The 20274-nt window shown below is 36.4% G+C and overlaps 1 protein-coding gene across 2 annotated transcripts in view; it reads right to left on the bottom strand.

Annotated features, from left to right (window-relative positions):
* The window catches only part of LOC306852812 (netrin receptor UNC5A-like), a 184266-nt gene that overhangs the window by 84439 nt on the left and 79553 nt on the right, over positions 1-20274 (bottom strand). For both annotated transcript variants that reach the window (XM_079389906.1, XM_079389907.1), the window contains exon 2: positions 1775-1996. In XM_079389906.1, the coding sequence (XP_079246032.1) occupies positions 1775-1996 (222 nt within the window). The remainder of the gene's footprint in view (positions 1-1774; positions 1997-20274) is intronic.

The following is a 20274-nucleotide window of genomic DNA, read 5'->3' as shown; positions in this document are numbered from 1 at the left end:
CTAATTTTGTTGTGTTAAGGCTTGTTTTCATTGTGTTGTGGCTTGTTTCTGTTGTGTTGCAGCTTGTTCCCGTTGTGTTGTGCTAATTTCGTTGTGTTGTGGCTTGTTTCTGTTGTGTTGCAGCTTGTTTCCGATGTGTTATGCTAATTGTGTTGTGTTGCGGCTTGTTTCCGTTGTGTTGAGCTAATTTCATTGTGTTGTGGCTTGTTTCCAATATGTTGTGCTAATTTCGTTGTGTTGCGGCTTGTTTCCGTTGTGTTGAGCTAATTTCGTTGTGTTGTGGCTTGTTTCTGCTACGTTGCAGTTGTTTCCGTTGTGTTGTGCTAATTTCGTTGTGTTGTGGCTTGTTTCTGATATGTTGCAGCTTGTTTCCATTGTGTTGTGGAGATTTCATTGTGTTGTGCACTACTGGGCCACCATACTGCTTTACATCAACAATGCTCAAGTTGAGAGATCGCAACTCCTACTGCATTGCATATAGCTTGTCCTTACATGCGCTAACAGGTGGACAAACATCTGATATATTTTCTATAACAACCTAAATTATAGAGTAAATTAGATGTGAAAATAAATGAAAGAGATATAAAACAAAACTGGTGGCAACCAAGTTAGAAAGCTAGTAACAGCTGTTTGAAATCTAATTATAGTGGTAACAATGTCAAACATTCAAATTAATGGCACTATTACAATTAAATTAACAGCCAAAATATATTGAGCACAAAAAATAAACAGGAAAAAAAATTAAAGGAGTTAAAATTAAACATAAAATGATAAATATGTGCTATGTGATCATTTTTGTTGTGTATTAACCAACACAATAACGCAAGACAACTTCATTTCAAGCTTTTAATTAATTAATTAATAAATTTTTAAAAAATATGATCTAAAATAAAATCTAAAAGCTTTGTTTAGGTACCTCTAAAAACCTTTAACTTTAATTTTGTGGAGCCACTCGACTTTCTCAGCTTCTCAAATTAAAGTTATTGTTTTCAGTCATCGCACATGATAAGCTTCCTGATATGTCGGTAAAGAACTTCTGGCTTTCAATCCGTTATCATTTATCATGGGTCACAAACTCTTCATTAGGTGACCTTACATTATGTAAGGCCAAAATTGTTCATTAGGCTATTCATACAAAAACATCTGACGCTATATTGCCCCTGTATGACATCATCGTTATGTATAATGTCTAGCCTAATACCTATTTATTAGTTTGCCAAGTTTACAGAATAAACTTTCACCATAATGTTGCTTGGAAACCATGAACAGCCTACGGTTAAGCTAAATGATTACTATTAATAAATAGAACAGAACATTAGTCTTATATAATACTGATGTTCTTGCAGTTTTATAAAAGCTTACAGTGTGCATCTGATAACTATAGTAAAATCACTGTAAGGCATTTATTATTAAATTATATTATTAATTGATTACAAAACAGAATTTTTTGCAGTTTATTATTCATATCGCTTCCTCTGCTCCAAAAACCAAGAAAGATCCAAACTAAACCGGCCCTTTATGATAGACAGTACACTAATGCTATTGTCCAATCCCTGAGCACAAAGCAAGCCCTGTTCATGATATGGGCAGAAGACATTTTGAAAATTGCTTTGAAGGAAGTCCTTGTATTTTGTGATATACTACAGATGAAGAAAGAGCATCACATCTAGAAAGAATCCTTTATAGGCACTCCTGTTTTCCAGTGTCATTTTATAAATGCAGCGGGTCAGCCAGCTTTATTGTCAACCTCGGAGAGAGTGTTGAGAGGGTCTACCTGTGGCAGGGTCCACGTCATGCTCGATCAAGTGCTGATCTTGGTGAACCCATTCGCCATTGCACTTGAAGTAAATCTGAGTGGCAGGGGTCGAGCGGCAGGTGAGGGTCACTGGCTTGTTCTTAACGATATAAACATCATCAGGCTCCACCAGGAAGTGTGGCAGCAGGTCGGAGAAAGCCGCAGGAAGTGGATGTGTTACAGTGGCCACGTGCTCTCCACCTGTGAAAGCAAGTGAGATAAAACTTTAGGGATAGGTTGTGGTTGTTCAAATTCCTGAAACCTTTTAGTAGTTCAAAGAGATAATGAGTGTATCTGATTTAATTTCACACACCGAACCTTGTGAGCAGACAGATTGCTTTTGACACGCACCTGAGTGCAATACTAATTTTGTGCATCCGCATTTGGTAGAATACAGATATTCTGCCAACAACAGCTGACACAACGTCTCCGCTACAGCAGGTTTGGGAGATCATGCTAATGGCGTGGCATTAAAAGTGCTTGCTTTTGCCTGAGTGACATGGGATTGTATTTCTAGACAAAGTAGTGTCAGCCATGCTGAACATGTTCATGTGTAGACTTAACTCATGAATATTAATTAGAGTGAACTGACTTTTCTAGGTTTAAATAAATATTATAAGCAACTTATGTCATAATGAGAAACTAAGACTCCCTGAGACCAAAAATAACTTTTATTTTATTTTTTTAAATGAAGGACGTGATGAAATAGTTGGCAATCAAATCAAATGATCAACCTGTCTTTTGACTTAGATTTTAAAAAGACCTTGGGGTATCTTGGATTTAAATATGCATTTAGATTTATAAATGATCAGTTAATTTCAGTCAATTTCAAGACAAAATTCAGTTGTTATGGGCTTAGAACAGATTTAAGAGCTCCTGAATAGGGTCTTATTGTATTATATTACAGTCAAACAGCCAAACAGCCAAAACCTACTGAGCAAATAAAATAAACAGAAAAAGATTAAATATTTAAAATTAAACTTAAAATTAAATACTCTCTCTCTCTCACACACACACACACAAATGTATTACATTTAATATTATTTTTACACCTGGAGTCCCTGGGATCCCAAATAGTTATAACTTTTTTATGAAGGACAAATGATTAAATACATTAGTTTATAATTCTCAAAAGATAAAAAAGAAGTTATTTTTTGAGATATTAAAAAGGCACTGTAGTCTCTCAGATTTAAATATATATTTAGATATACAGATTTAAATAATTAGAAGTAAATATCAGTAAATTTCAAGACAAAATTCAGTTGTTAAAAAAAAAAAGTTCACATTGGGTTAAAAAAATAGGTTCAAGAGCCCCTGAATAAGGTCTTATTCCATCCTGAAAGAGACATATGCTACTATCTATCACCCCCCACAGAAAAACAATGTGTGTGTGTGTGTGTGTGTGTGTGTGTAAGAGAGAGTGAGTCCCCTTGTTAACAGGCAGAGTAAAAAGCTTCTGAGTGGTATGGCCTTGTCAGGTTTGCCTATAGCGGTGCTGAATCCCATCTCTTTCTGCTGTTAATCACAGCCTTTTAAGATCAGAGCTGATGGACCGCAGGCCATAAATCCCTCTTGCTGAATGACCACGGCACTTCAAAACACGCTCGGCGGGCCCTGTATCCAGGGCTTTAACTCAACTCTTTATTACACCCTGGCTGAACATGGTGACGAGTCTGCCAGCCATTCACTGACTGACAACCGGCATCACAAATAGGCCACATTAAACGTGAGGCGAACTAGCTCTTTATTCCCACGACCGTGGTAGCACGGCAAGATCAGGTGGGGTGCGCGGCGCTGTTTACGGATCAAAGATCTGCGTGACTTTGTGGGAGGAATGTTTCTCCCCCGCGTAGATTTATGGAAGAAGCGCCGAGGCGGTTGGATTCATAAATGTTTGGAGAGATTCAATGAGAAATCATCATTAATCAGAGCTTGGCCCTGCGACTTGCGGGAGAACAATTCTTTAGTGTGGCAAACAAACGGAGCGCACCCCTATCAGTAATTTTGTTGCTTCATTTGTTAGCTGCAATGTTTTTCTGGTCTTTGTAATTAAGAATGAATTGCTAATTTATCCTTTTCCACCCACAATCCAGAGCAATCAAGCAGCCTCGTCTGGCTGTTTATTCCCTCTCCATGCTGGAGGTCCCACACCATTGTGCATCAAACACACACACACACACACACACACACACACTACATGTCTGATAGCCTTCAGGACTGAACTCAGTTTTTAAAGTGATCACTTTTGCCAATTAGTTATTCCCTCGGCATGTTTCTCATTACAGAGTTTCGCTCTGTTTTTAGACACTTGTTGAGTGCGAATAGCCAATATGACACCAAAGCCATGAAGCATAACTTGCCTGCATATAATGTAGACTAAAATCCCAACAACTTTGGTCTTGATTTCATCAATATTGAACAATGGGAGGTTTGTGCAGGTGAAAAACATTAAACAAATTTGGAAAAGGGCCAGTTCTGGGTGTGAATGAGATTAAATTATATTAGACTGGAAGTTAAGAGTGTGTTTTTACACCTACCACCACAAACAGATGTTGCATTTGGCTGAGGAGGTAATGATAGCAATGAGAGACTGGTTGGATGCTTTCTTTGAGGATTAACATTGAATGATACATCAAGACAACACACAATGATGCAGATTTACATATCACAGGGAGTTTTGAGATTCTCAGCATATTATGCCCAGAAAAGTACATATAGAAACTACTGGTTTCATCTGGCCAGAGGAGAACAGCACACTATTTCCCTGTTTAATACTGTAAAGCTGCTTGGACACAATGTGTGACCCTGGACCACAAAGCCAGTCTTAAATGTCAATTTTCCGAATCTGAAAGCTGAATAAATAAGCTTTCCATTGATGTATGGTTTGTTAGGATCGGACAATATTTGGCCGAGATACAACTATTTGAAAATCGAAATACTAAGAAAATCACCTTTAAATTTGTCCAAATGAAGTTCTTAGCAATGCATATTACTGATCAAAAGTTTTGATATATTTACGTTAAGAAATTTACTAAATATCTTTGTGGAACATGATCTTTACTTAGTATCCTAATGATTTTTGGCATAAAAGAAAAATCGATAATTTAGACCCATACAATGTATTTTTGGCTGTTGCTACAAATATACCCCAGCGACTTAACACTGGTTTTGTGGTCCATGGTCACATATGCATTGTAAAAAGAGCTATATAAAGAATGGTGACTTGACTTTTATTTTTATATTTTAGTAATGTGCTATTGTTATTGCCATTTAAAAAATAGTTTTGTTTTATTTCAGTTTTATTTGTAATCTTTTTTAGCACTTCAGCTTTTTATTTCATTTAGTTTCTCATTTTCATATTGGTTCAGAAGTTTTTCATCTCATTTATTGTATTTCAGCTTTCTACAAAATATTTATATTTTTAAATAAATTATGCTCTTTTTAACTTTTTATTCATTAAAGAATTCTGAAAAAAGAACCACGGGTTCCAAAAAAAGAAAAAGAAAAAAAAAACAGCACAACTGTTTCCAACATTGATAACATTGTGACACTGAAGACTGGAGTAATGGCTGGTTAAAATTCAGATATGCATCACAAGAATACATTTAATTTGAAAGTATATTAAAATAGAAAACCCTTATTTTAAATTGCAATAATATTTCACAATATTACTGTTTTTTTCTGTATATTTGTCAAATAAATCCAGCCTTTATGAGCATAAGACACTTCTTAAAAAAAAAAAAAAACATTAAAACGCTTACTCCGGTTGCTTGACATGTTCACACAATCACCTCTATACTATATATACAAACATACACACAAAAATCATTTACATCATCTTTAGACAGCTATACTCCTCGTAGAAAGGAGTCACAGTCACATAATTAAGCTAATTTGTCTGGACTGTGATATTAATTCACAAAGTAAGAGAAAACTGGCTGTTTGAGACATTTTCTATCACAACTGGACTGTGGCAGAGAATGCAAAAAGCACATCTCTGCTAATGAAACAGCAAGGCTAACGCTGACCTTTCCAGCACCTTCCTCATCTCCTCCTGCAGAAAACCACAACCTGGGTCACGCAGGTAACATTAGCCAAAGTAATAAATGTCAAGCCTCCACGCCAAGACATTACCCAGCCTCGCCAGGCCTGGTGCAACATGTCATAATAATGCTGCTCTGCTCATTTCCTTTTGTCATTTTACGTGGTGTGCTGAGTTGCTAATTCATCAGAGTGAAATACAGTGAGAAGCAAAGCTACGGCTATTGAACCTCCACTAATGTATCATGTACGTGTTAAACTCTTAATAAAAACTAAATGTTCTGTGTCCAATGAAGGACATTCATCACTTTCCAGTTTCACCCCAACCCCCCACTGCTACATTACAGACAAGCAATCTGTCTTACAGGGACATTCATTTATTAAAAACATGCTCAAATGAATCGGGAATTCAAGCCGTTCTGTTGCAAGCAGAGGATGGTGCAATCAGGGCAATTATTGCAGGTCAAAATGGCTTTCTTTGTGCTGATGTAAGACTGAGTGCCCACGGGATGTGGTCCGTCTAATGAGCCTTAATTTGGCACAGTGATGATGGCCATTAGCTCCTCATGGTGACCTTTTCTACAACATGAGAGCTCGGAAAACCAGCAGGCAGAACTGGCCCAATCTGTCCAGGTGGGATCTATGCAAGGCTGAGGTGAGATACGACAATCATAAATGAGCTTTCAAACTGTTCGTGACCGTCTACATCTGTTTTCCTGACCAGTTTCAAAGGTTTCAGGCTATGTTGGACGTAATAGAGATGAATTCATTTTTGTTCGGTATTTCAAAGTATTGCAATATGTTATTCTCACTATACTGAATTGATATTCTCACTGCAAGAGTCTATCTTTCTCCTTATAATTGATTTATTTATTTAGACACTGTCTGCTAACCAAGGTGCACTAGTCCCATGGTGCAATTTTTAGGTTATATTTTTGGCCTTGCTGCCTGTATTATGAGAGGACAGTTCAGAGAAAGACAGGAAACAACTGGACAGCAGAGAGAGGAATGGGATCGAGAAATGACCATGAGCCAGAACTCAAACTTGGGTCGCCTGAAGCGCTATTGCAAAAATTGACAAATGCATACAACAACAACATTTCAATAGTAAACATATAAAGGAAAAAAAATTATAAAATAAAAATAAAAAGCGATACTAATATCCTTTGCCGGTGTCCTAGCCCGGTGGAGTCGCACGGTAGAGTCGGTGGTCTTTACACTCTTTGGTCTTCACACTAAGAGGGCTTCACACGAGGGCTGCCGCGGTATAATAACATTTTTTATACCTATCTAACAAATCACTACTACAATTCAGCTGAACCCACTTTCCTATTAATCACTAAAAATGGCCAAGCAAGTGCACACACTGACAAGATACGCGATACAGTATGAGACCAAACGCGATTTCAGCAACTCTCAACATAGTAAACAAAATAAGCATACAACAAAGTTTCCTATATCAAATTTGATACATCAGACTTTTAGCGGACATTTATTTGGACAGTTCTCAATCATCATTAGCTACGTTTCCATCCAAAGTTGTGAATTGAACTTGCATGGAAAATTAGAATATAGCATAAAACATTTGCGAATAAAGCACTGTTTCCATCCCATATGTTCAATAGAACAAAATCGTCACTTCCTGGGAAATTGGTGTAAATGATTAATAATAAAAATGAAAGTTGTTGCAACTGGGGAAGCCTGTGACTCTTTTTTTTCCTACATACAGTAATAAATGACTTCTGCATCAGAGCGCAGACAAAACACAATAAACTGTGTCATGGTATTTTGCATTTGGAGGCGGATGATGTTTGGGAATTAAATTGTTTGAGACAGTTCTGGGAGGTAACTATACCAAATCGTTTTGATGACAGAATTTGGCTCAGGCATTTTGGAATGATTAAAACAACATTTTAGATGGTGTGCAATGAAATTGGTGCGCAATGATTTGTTGAGGCAAAGTCGCATGAGAGTTTTTGTTGCGCATCAAGGAATTCATATGGTAAATCTGTTTCCAGTATATTTTATGTGCATGTTCTCTTATCGTATAATTACCCACAAAAATTGATCTCACATTTAATGTGCATATTGGCATTTCCATCCAGTGTTAAACAGCTACTGTATTGCAACTGCACTGCATTTTTTTTTGTCTCCCACAATAAAAAATACAGAGCTTTGATCATATCATCTTATAAATATCAGTTGTCATTCTGTATCTTCTATGCATTTTGTGTAAGTATTCTGCTCTAAGATCTCAGTAAGATCTCAATGATTTACAATACAAGCTATCAGAATGTCATCTTACTTATTGGCTATATAAATATCATCGACCACGCTGAATTGCATATTTTTGTTAGGTTTAAGCCTCTGAATATAAGGTTTTCTCTAGGTTTAATAGTTCCATTTCATTTCATTTTTTTTTTTCAAAAGTCACTCCACAAGACTAATAATTGGTCAAAAAACAATATAGACTTTTTATTTTAATTTTTTTTTTTATCTTTAGAAAATATGTAAATTAATGACCACTCACTTTAAAAAAAGATAACTGCAATACATTTAAGCAGCATTAACATAAAAGTCACAATTTTACAAGTGATGAGAACAATCACAACTGTACATTTACTTGCAATAAAAAGAGATCTGAAACTAAATTAGAATAAAAAGTCCATCTCAATTAAGAGAAAATACGAATAGGCTTTTTCCTTGAAGACAGTAAAATTACAGGTCATGTCAGCTGCCCGTGTGTGACTGAGAATGTTTTAAACAGGTGGCTCGGAGGAGGGCGTCTTTACATCCTAAATGGACAAACTGTGTGGGACGTTTGCACGTTCTGGTAACACACGTTTCAGCTCATGACAAAGTTAAATCCTTTATTCATGAGAGCATATTCTAGCCATGCAAAGCTTCAAATTAAAGTCATTCTGTAAGGCTGATTGATGAGCTTCCCACGCTTATGTTGTTATAGAGTTTAATATATTCATCACTCTCTTTGCACTTATTTCATATGCATGCATGCACACACACACACACACACACACAAAGAAGAAAAACAACTGCCCGTCCGTGCTTAACGGGCTCCTCATGGATCAATGCACAAATGAAGTAAACACTACATAATGGTTAACATTTGAATTTGAAATCCGATATTACACACAACTAATATCTAATGGATACGATCTTGTGTGCAATCTGATAATGCAGATTCTCATCCCTGAACATTATACCAGCGATGAAACATTTTTGTGAGAGCGAGATATTTCTGTCAGTGCCACAGAAATGTGTCAGCTCAATAAAATAAATACTAAAATTACATTCTCATGCAAGCGCCGTCAGCGGTAGATGCAATTCATAACATTACCAAACCGTGAATAATGAATCCAAGTGAACAAATTTATTTAAATACACTACATGAAAAGGCACGGTTGTTTGTAATGCCAAGAATGAAAGGCTCATATCTCTCCAAATACTGCCATCATGTTGAGTAAATCAGCAGGGTTTTGCAACAGCTGAACACTGACCAGTTAAACCCACACCACAAAACACCAAAGAGTTCAATCAGAACCAGATGCCATCAAGAACAGACATCCAGCATCAGCCAATAAATGCCGCCCATCAACCACGTCCTTTCTCTGATCTGATGCATGACACAGCGCTGGCATTTGACTTCAGAGGAGAAATCTTCTGATAACTGGAAGCAAACATGAAGACTCTATCAGCTAAATTTGAATAAATCGTTGTCAGACTGTAAATATGGGTCTGGTCGCATTCAATGGCAGAGAAAGGTCACGTAAGGTCTCTCTTCATTGGCCACTCTTACTTCCCCTGCCCTTTCCAAGCCAATTAAACTCCTTTATCAGTTCTTTGTCCCTCAAGCAATGCATCATAGAGCAATCACTCGGCATAATTTAAAATCACAATGATGAACGGCGGCTGTAATGCGTTTTATGATGTCATCGCCTCTTTACAATGTCTTCAGAAATTAATTTTATTAAAATTACTATACAGATTATTAAGCCATTTCATGTGCCAGTAACTTAACAACATAACCATGGCAACGGTGGCAGTTACAAAGTGTTGATACGGCCCTATGTTTTGAAGGAAATTAATTTTCTCAATTCCATTTATCATTTATAGTTGAAATTAGAGTGAGGTCACAAAACAGGCATCTGCACTTCCGGATCCTTCAGGCAAGAAGTGTTCAGCAGCACTGCGTGTCTAATGATCTCTTAAGCACTATATAATGCAATAAAGTTCATTCATTTAATCAAAGCTGTTATGAAGTGATGCATATGTTTTATAGATAAGCAATATACAGTACATAGGATTTTTATAAGGTGCAGGTGCAACTAAATTAATGTATTTTAATTCATTTGTCCGACATAACAGGTCATGACAATCTTAAAGCTTGACAAATAAAAAATAAAAAAAATAATTGTTGTCCAAATGCACATTTAACCACATAAGTAATACAATTTGTAAACAATATTCTAAAATTATATAACTTTTATATATTATAACTCAAATACTCTAGATCAAGGTCAAAACAGTACTTTAATTAATAAATCATTACATTTAATCAATAACTCTGCAATAATCAGTGTACTTCATTGTAAAAATAAATATAGTTCCAAATGAAATTTAAAAAAATATATATTGAAAACCTTATTCTGGTCAGAACTAGGCTGTTTTTTTGTAATGCTCCTAGTGATTGATAACAGATATTGGTACATAGAAAGTACAGACTAGACAGGAAATGGTGTTGTCTGTGGCCCTGACTGATGCTTGTTTACCACCAGACAACAAATATTTGCTCTGGCTTGAGTCCAGGTTTAGTGAAAATCTTTCCAGCCACAGCCTCTCTTCTTTTCCCCCAAACAAAAAACACACCTCAGTTCACATCACAGGCTACACACACCTCAGCCATGAGCCACAATCAGAAAATATCCTATTTTTCCTCCATCATGAAAAAGGTACAATTTGTGTCAAAAGAGAGTTACCTCACTAAAACTGAAAACGTTAAATCTCAAGGGGAGCATTCCTGGGCCAAACTGTCACCAGTTTGAAAATTTAGAAAGTTCTACTTGGATGCTTCAAATGACAAATCATAGACGAGCAGAGTTTATGGAAGCCCATTTCTGCCACTGAATAAAAAAATAAAAGAGGAAATTGCAATTTTTTTCCCCCTCATTTCTGCCTTTTTTTCAGAATTCTGAGATATAAACTCGCATTTGTGAGTTATAAAGTCAGAATTGCAAGATATAAACTCGCGATTCTGAAAAGTAATGTCAGAATTGCATGATATAAACTCGCAATTCTGAGCCCTCAAAACTGGACTTTATAATTCGCAATTGTGAGTTTATATCTAAGAATTGCAAGTTTATATATAAGAATTGCGAGAAAAAAGTCTGATAAAAAACCTTTATTTTTTATTTTTATTCAGGAGGTGGAAACTGGCTTCCATAGCTTCTAAACAAGCCTAGTGAATCCTCATAGGTCCAGGCCAGTGTCTGAGTGCTTCAGGTCACTTTGGAGCAATTTGACTTAGGCCAGGGTTGCATTTTGTCACTGAAGCTGCATTATAGGTGTAAATTTCCAGATATTCTACGGCAAAATAAAAATGCAAATAGCCCGCCTAGTTGGCAGAGGCCATTTACACTAACTTCGCCCACCAATGTATGATTGGTATAGTCAGCACTGCAAAAAGACACTTGTCCAATATTAGTTTCAGTGGCGTAGATGGTAAGGTTTGTGCTGTTTTACACGATCGACCCGAGGTTGAACCCCCCTTTTGCTGAACTTTTTTTCTCCCTTTTCAAATCTCATATCGCATCGGAAAGGCATTTATTTTCAATAAAAATGAAGGAAATAATCAAAAAGTTGAAAATAAAGTATCGGGTAGGAAGGGCTTTATTGTCTCAATAAGGTAGCATTAAAATTAAAAACAATGAAGTATCTGTTGTACATCATTTAAAGTGATTTAAAACAACAACAGTAAATTAAAAATACATATAACCTATAAATACATAAACCTATAAAATCTTATGTCCTAAAAAATTACATTGTGATGGATTAATTACATAGCAAGCTTTCAGAAAGGATTCTGGGGTAACGTGAATAGAAAAGACAAACATTCACAAACAACCAGCTGGCTTCATGCAGGGCTGACTTAAAATAGCCAAGCTATGCAAATTAAGAGAGAACGAATGAAATATAGTAATGGGTTTGCTTTTTTGTACTTACCAGGGGTCTCTCTCTCTCTCTCTCTCTCTCTCTCTCTCTCTCTCTCTAAAGCAGTGCAGAACCATAATGTTGAGGAACAGTTTGATTTACCAATCAAAACCAATTCTCTCATTAAACTCATTTGAATGTGTTAAAAGGTAAAATCTGTAATTACCAAAACAACACTGCGGTAATTGGTCTGCTCAACATACAAATCAGCTATTAACTGACATTTGTACACAATGGAAGGGGTCAGTATAATACGGTATCACTTATATGTGTAAATGTACACCGATTGGGGGCGTCTATTGTACTATTTTGAATGGTGTCCAATAAATAGGATGTCATAAATAATAAGAAGACCTACAATTAAATAAAATTACTTTATTTTGCACAAAAAAGGCAAAAATGTAAATGCATTCATTTATTTGCTATTATAGTATTTCAGTAAAAGCCTCTTTGCACAATATTTGCATAATGAAATGTGTCACAAAAGCTTTTAAAGTCAGACTTTAAAAAAAGGGACGTTAAAAATCAACGTCAGCTTTTCTTACATCTTTTGGAAGGATGTGCAGATTAAGGGTCCGCTTTCTGAACAATAACAATAAGTATTGCTGATGTGAAAATGTGGGTAGTCATGTTTAAATGTAAATTCAATTAAAAAAAAAAGGTCAACAGTTACGGTGTGTTTTCATAGCTTGAAGAATTCTTAAAAAGATCAAGGCAAAGTAGATTTCTCAGTAGATGACCCTTTTACAAAATTCCCTTGAAAACTACTCATATTCAATAGTGATTCATAGGAGACTATAAAAAGCCAACATATCTTTTAAGTTTCCGATCAAAAGGAGCCTTCACACCTTTCAGCTGTCACTTTAAGTACACATTCACACCACATTTAACTTACTAACTCACCCTGTGAAAATCCCAAAATACCATCACACTCTTCTTATGAACCAATCTAATACCTCCAAAAACCCATGATCGGTCAACCTGCCCCCAACCCTCTACCCAAAGGAACTGTGAATCTAAAATGACACGTGTAAAACAGTCATGCCAGCAGTGATCTTGGCCTTAAATGTAAATGGCAGTTCATTTGTTCACCAACTGTCGAAGTGAGTGCCGCTGTTAAGGTGTGAAGTCTTTTAATGAGTATTTCTGGGCTGTGAAACAGATGTCTCCAAATTTCAGCTTTGATTTGCTTTTTATCGTTTATCTCATTTATAGTCTCCTGTCTCAGCACGAAAGGCCTTCAAGAGGTTGCAAGGTGTCAAACAAATGCAGTTAAACAAACCTCTACAACCTTGCAACCTAACCTGTAAGTGACACGGCAGTTCTTGTTTCAGTAACAAAGAAAGACATTGAGAGTTTGAGGTTAAGGCTAAGTTTTCTTTCCCTTTCATTCGCCCTTTAGCTTAGTCTCTCACACACAAGCACGATAAAAGAAGAAAAATGCACAAGAAAAAAGGACATATATTAAAGAAAAGATTAGTGAGCAACTATAAAAAGACTAGGCTATCTTCTCTCCTTGCACACGCAGACAGGAACCAATATGCTTTATCTAGTTTCTTGTCCAGATAGGTCTAATCAATATCCAGGGTCTCTCAAATGTTCCTTGAAAGGAATAAGGGCTTATTTTCCATTGATTCAACGCCCCATCTTAACCCGAAAAATGGAACAAACTTTACTTTTAAATATGTATACGTTAATGGATGTTTCAAACAAGGGCTTGTTGGGAAAATGAAAATGATTGTGATTGTTCGCTACCCACTCTGGTAATTGCCACTTGCACAATATGCACTTTGCAAGGAAAGTGCATGCCGTGAACGTAAATGTAGACGTAAATGATTCCTTTTTTTATGGTTGTCATTAGGAGGCCAACTTTCCTTTAGAATAACTTTAAAAATGAGACATGGAAACAATACAGGGTCATTTGCCTAACAAAGAAGATCACAGGCTGCCCTCTAAAGGCACTACAAATGAAAGACCAGACTTACAGCCTTGTGTTACTGGGGGACTTAAAAGCTGTTGAATTGAGAGTGATACACAGAGGCTAATAAATCATGACATTTCATTTAGCTTGGGTCTTTAGGTTCATACGAAACATCCCCTGAATGGAAATGTTTAATAAAAGAAGTGTGGCATCTTAAGCTAGTCAATTATCTGACCTACACACAACAACAACAAACCCATTACTTTTTTTTTCTCAATCCAATAAAATCACACATTAATATTTTTATAATAATAATTATCCTTTACACACCCAGTAAGTGACATCACTTGGTCTCTTTCAATAGCAATGCAAGAAGTCGAATCATGATTGCTGATCATTTTCTATATAAGGCATGTTCGGCTGATCAGTGTCTGACTGTTTCGAAAATTTGTCAATGTGATGCATGTTATGGCAAACAAATATAAAGTTGTGTTTAATTTTTGGGCTTTTAGAACATTTCTAAAGATGAATGTGTCATTTCTGTGGCATTTTGTTGCTGGAATTTGAGAACCGTATTGCAAAAAATAGCATGTGTGATATATATATATATATGAATGCGCCTGAGTTAACGTGAGAAAACTATCCAAGTAATTACCTAATTACGTCTGGAGAATGTGCTTCATATTATGTTTTCTTTGCGACTACACCAAATGAAAACCAGAGAGATACTCTTGCGACTTGTCAACTTGTTCACCTGAAATCTGCATCCTCCTCCACATGCAGGCCTGGCTGAGCTTTGAGGAGTCTGACTTCAGCAGTTTAATTAGCGTGACAAAGAAGCAAGGCAAGTACACCAGAGATTCCTTTTAAAAAGGCACATAATATAATACTTAACAAGAACAAGACAAAGCAGCACCTGAGCACCTTCTCGGGCCTAATTATAGCCAAGCTATGCTAATGCAAAACAATAGAGTGCCACAGTACTCTTTTTCCTGTGCTTGCACAGTGAATTTAAAAGGTAATTGAACTTTTTAAAAAAAAATAGGCACTAAAATATTAACCAGTTCCACAATATTGAACCTGACAATGCACATGACGTTTTCTTCAACAAAAGTTAATGAACCTTTAAGTGTTGGAGTCATTCTGGGCTCTGCAGTGATTTTCGACATGATCTACTGAGGCAGAATTTCCACGATGATCCAAGCCAGAGTAAAAGCTATCCGTCAGCATTCCCATTCATCTCAAAGACTCTTTCTCAGCGTTAATAATATCAGCATGTAATGGAATGAAGACTTTTCTTCAAGAAGAAAAACTTCCGTTATATGAGAGATGGAGACTAAAACATTCATAATGGTTCAATGTTCACATCTGGTCATTAGGAAAGCCATGAAAGGTTTTTGACTTCAATCTTAGATTCAGGATGAATACATTTTGCAGCATGCAGCCACATTATCATCCTGGAATATGGGAAGATCACTGGGGAAGAGTGTTTGAACCCTAGGGTGCACTTGATGCTGTCAAATGACCTCGTATTATTGGCGGTTACAGGGCCATACAGTGCGATGATTGGACCTAATGACTCCCAACAGACGCTGGCCATAGCATTACAGACAACCTGCAATGCTTAATGGGAGGCAATATTGTGTGTTTAAAGGGATAGTTCAACCAGAAATGAAAATGCTGTCATCATTTACTCAGCCTCATGTCATTCCAAACCAATATTTGGTGTGGAACACAAAAGAAGATGCTCTGAAGAACATTTCTGCCCATAAAATGACAGTCATATTGCTTTGAAACCCTATTGATTTTTCAAAATACCTTTTAGTTGTGTTTCACAGAAGAAAGAAAATCATACAGGTTTGGAATAGATTTTCGGGGATGAACTATTCCCAGAAACTGGTAAAAGAGTTTACATGCAGAAATTGGGAAATGTATTTACCATTTGAAACAACACGTGTTTACACAAGGTGTTTACACAACATGAAACATTGTCAGTTTATTAAACATAATTGGTCTAAGATGTACATGCAAAAGCACTTATTGTTCCCCTTTGCAGGTAAATAATAATATGAAGAAAAATTATTAAAGAGCAATTATTGCTATCAGAGCATCTGCAATTAAGGCACCAACCGCTCTGCTTGAGAAAACTCACATATTTAAGTGTTAATTGTGAGACTCCTGTTATAGCAGACACATTTTTAATTGGCAGCGCATCTAATGTGACTAACTTTGGAGACGCATTTGAAATTCATCTATAATTGTAATTTAGCAAAGGGCAGTTAGTTGATTTAGTTTCCAGAAGAATCAATATTCAATCTCATCTGTCCTAGACTGTCAAATATGCCTATTAGAGCTATATTTTTTTTCAGATGATGTGACATTAAAGCTCACACCCTCCACATTTTAATCTGGAGACTGAGTTCTGGTGAAAGACAGACAAAGAGAGAGACTAGATACTCACATGAAAGTAAAAGGCAAAACAGGACTTCATGTGATAAGAGTAAAGCCCGTCGAGAAATGAAAGACAAAGCAAGAAATCTGATCCGAGTTTTCCTCGGAGTCAAACAGACAGGATCAGACTCGCACACGTGTTTAGGATATCAGCCCTCAGCAGCTGAGGAAACTCAAGCTCCCCTCAAATGCTGTTCTGATCAATTCTATTAATTTCCCCCTGCAAACTTCCAGACAGATTGCTCTGATTTCACAAGCGACAGACATATCGTGTCCTCTGACTCCGACCATGCATGAATACAAATGATGTAGAAAGCACATCTTTTAAGACTGGAGACCACCTCCGGAGCGTCCCGTCCAAAGCCAGAGATCAAAGATAAGCCGGAGTGCGTAGTACCCCGTGAAGCTGCTTTGTTACGACATGAATAATCACATAAAGGAAATCCGTGCACATAAAAAGCTCTGCTGCATGCGAACATTACATCTCTGATGGATGGGCTCTGGGTTTAATATGATCGTATTATCTACGTATTTTCTTTGCCATTTATTACGCGCTCCCATTTTTGGTTCGCCATTTGGCAGCGTGTGTGACCTCTGGCGGTGCGGCGTGATTTATTTTTCACAATTATTAATATGAAGTTATTGAAGGACAAGAGTTCCTCGCATATAATGAATTGCTAACTCCAGAGTCGATAAATTCTGTAGATTATTGCTGACATTTCATTGGCGTATCTCTCTTGGAAACTCAGGCGAGCCAAAAAGGGACTTCACAAGTCGTCCTTTTCAAATGTACTAAAGTGGCTCAGCAGCTCTCTCTCAAACTGTGTTTATGCCTGGCAACCCCACGAACGGTGACTATGTCAAACATAATGTCTACTTTTATTCATAAGGACCTCATTTTAAAACAGGGAACGTTGATTATCCGACTCCATAAGAGACAAGGAACAATCTATACCTTCTTAAAACATGGAGAAACTTGCAAACTATCTCAACACAATAGATTTTAATAGCAAATGCAGTTGCTATAGTGAGCTGGAAAACGGCAAGAAAATGGCAAAAAATATGGGCCTGCTCGAGCTTGAATGTGTGTGAGTTTACTTAGCTATACTTTGGGGACATAAATGTCCTGGAAGTGAGCTAAATCTGTCAAAACTTTCCAATGGGGACGTCCTCTAAATGAAAAATTATTCATAAGTAGGTATGGGAATCATAAGGCATTTAACGATTCTGCTTTAAAGTGATTCTTGAACGATTCATGTGTGACTCGTTAGGTACTTTTGATGAAATCAAATGTTCTTAAACAATGTTAAACAACTGTTAACATACAGCCTATGGTAAATCAGTTTGGTCTGTCTGATTCAGAGATTAAGTGACTCAATTTAATTAAGTAAATCAATTCAAGCCAATAACTCAATTTGAGGCTGATTTGAGTCATTAAAAATTAATGGAAAAGTGCCTCATCGACAAACATCTGATTCAGATTTAATCAGTCGTGTGTTTAGTTTGTGTATTAAAAAACGAACTAACTTCAAAATACATATTTATATTATTTTATAGAGAAAGAGTATATTTTTGTAAAATATATTTATGACAAATTATATATTTATACTAAACGTATTACTATAATATATAATATAAAAATTAACAATTAAATTATTTTGCAAATGACATTACATGTCTTGATAACACACACACACACACACTTTATATTTATACACACAAATTTTTACATTTTCTATGTAAAAAATGACTTCTACAAAACTTTACCAAATGACATGCAGAGGGTAGGAACATTTGCCATGGCAGGAAGAGTTAGGAAGGAAGAGAATTGTGAGTATCTGTTGATAGTGATCATCCATTCAATTAGATTCACAGGAAGTAATAGCACACTATGAATTATGGATATCTAACAGAAGACTACAGAAGACATTCCAGACAAGATTACATAGCAGATATGTCCCCAAACACAACCTCAGATCAGAGGGAGAGAGAGGCACATGCCGAGAGACAAGGTTGCATGGGAAAATATACAAATGAGAGAAGAGAGACAGAAATGAAGAACCACACATATGTAATGAAAAGCAGTGTGTGTGTTTGTGTGTGTGTTCTCATTTGCTTTCTGGGGCTGATGATTCTTTGACAGGCATCAGGATGGGGTGGGACAATGTAGCCCGTTAATGACACCTTACTGCAAATTGGAGAGAGAGGACAAGCTCTGGCCGATAACAAGGCAACAGGTCCCTGAATGTCTCTGGAATTTTCTTTATCTCCCAATATTACCTCTCTCTCTCAGTCTGTCTCATACTTTCTTCCTCTCTCTCCATCCCTCTCTCACACATCCACTCCCTCTGGGACAAGCTTATCTCTCTGCTCAGCACAGACAGAGACGTTTCTTAGTGCTGAAACACAATTTTTTTTCACCGCACAGCTGTCATGTCAATGATGGGTAATTTATGGCAACTGTGCAGGCTAACTCACCCAATGAGATGATTTTTCACCAAAAATAAAATAATATTAATAACAGCTGCACCCTTTGGGGATATAGGCAGCAAAGTGTGGCTGAAATGAGTGGTGGTTACGCGTTAGATTGTGGAATTAAGCTCCTGCCTGAAGAGCAGAAAGTCTCCAGATGCAGTTATGTTTACTGTGGTGTTTGAGGTCAGAGTTGCTCTCTATAAAAGGTTCACTCTCAATAGTTCGGATAAAGAATCAATTTCACTTTGCTTATAATATTAATCAGCCTATAACAGTGAATGAAAGTGAATTTATAAGGCCAGAGCTACATAATATGAGCAAAATCTTATATCAATGTATGAGTCTTAAAATTGCGATAAAGGTATATCTCACAGTATAACAGTTGTGTTTACAGATACATTGTGTTGTATTTACATATATTCCATAGCCATATATATTTGTTATATACATGTATATATAAGTCAAGTCAAGTCAAGTCACCTTTATTTATATAGCGCTTTTTACAATGCAAATTGTGTCAAAGCACTGTACAATATCAAAAAAGGAAAATAATGTGTCAATAAATTTAAATAGTGTCTTTGCAATCAGGTCGACGATATCGCTGGAAATGAAGTGTCCCCAACTAAGCAAGCCAGAGGCGACAGCGGCAAGGAACCAAAACTCCATCGGTGACAGAATGGAGAAAAAACATTGGGAGAAACCAGGCTCAGTCGGGGGGCCAATTCTCCTCTGGCCAAACAAACCAGCAGTTCAGTTCCAAACTGCAGCAAGTCAGATTGAATGGGCTCAGCTGGTTCCAGTGGTCTTTTCCGATGGCTACATATATCCGATATAACAAATAGCCTATATGTAATCTAGTAAACATTTTTACATATTAATATTATAAATACATTACGAGATTTACACAAGTATACTATTTAATATACTAAATATTATTTTATACACACACACACAGAAATTTTCCATTTGTAAAATGTTTTATACACTGAATTAAAAAATATTATATACACTGTAAAAAAAAATCCTGTTAAATTTACAGTAAAAAACCGGCAGCTGTGGTTGCCAGAATTTTACCATAAAAAATATGGTAGCAACATTTTAGGTTTTATGGATTTAACTTAAATTTACATTTAAATACCATAATTTCATTAACTGATATAATGTTAATAAACCATCCTATTGAAGTGCTGAAATCTGTTTTGTACCTTTGTAATACACTGATAGCCACCGAAAGCAGGTGATGATGAGAAAGTCACATGATGAACCAAAGCCAATCACAAGCAGCTTTTAAATATTAACATATCTAGAAGATGCACAGTGTCATTTACACCAACACTAAACACCATCATGGTGACACCCATGA

Source organism: Barbus barbus (genome assembly GCF_936440315.1).
Source record: "Barbus barbus genome assembly, chromosome: 33".
Classification (NCBI taxonomy): Eukaryota; Metazoa; Chordata; class Actinopteri; order Cypriniformes; family Cyprinidae; genus Barbus; species Barbus barbus.
This window is presented reverse-complemented; position numbering and strand designations above follow the sequence as displayed.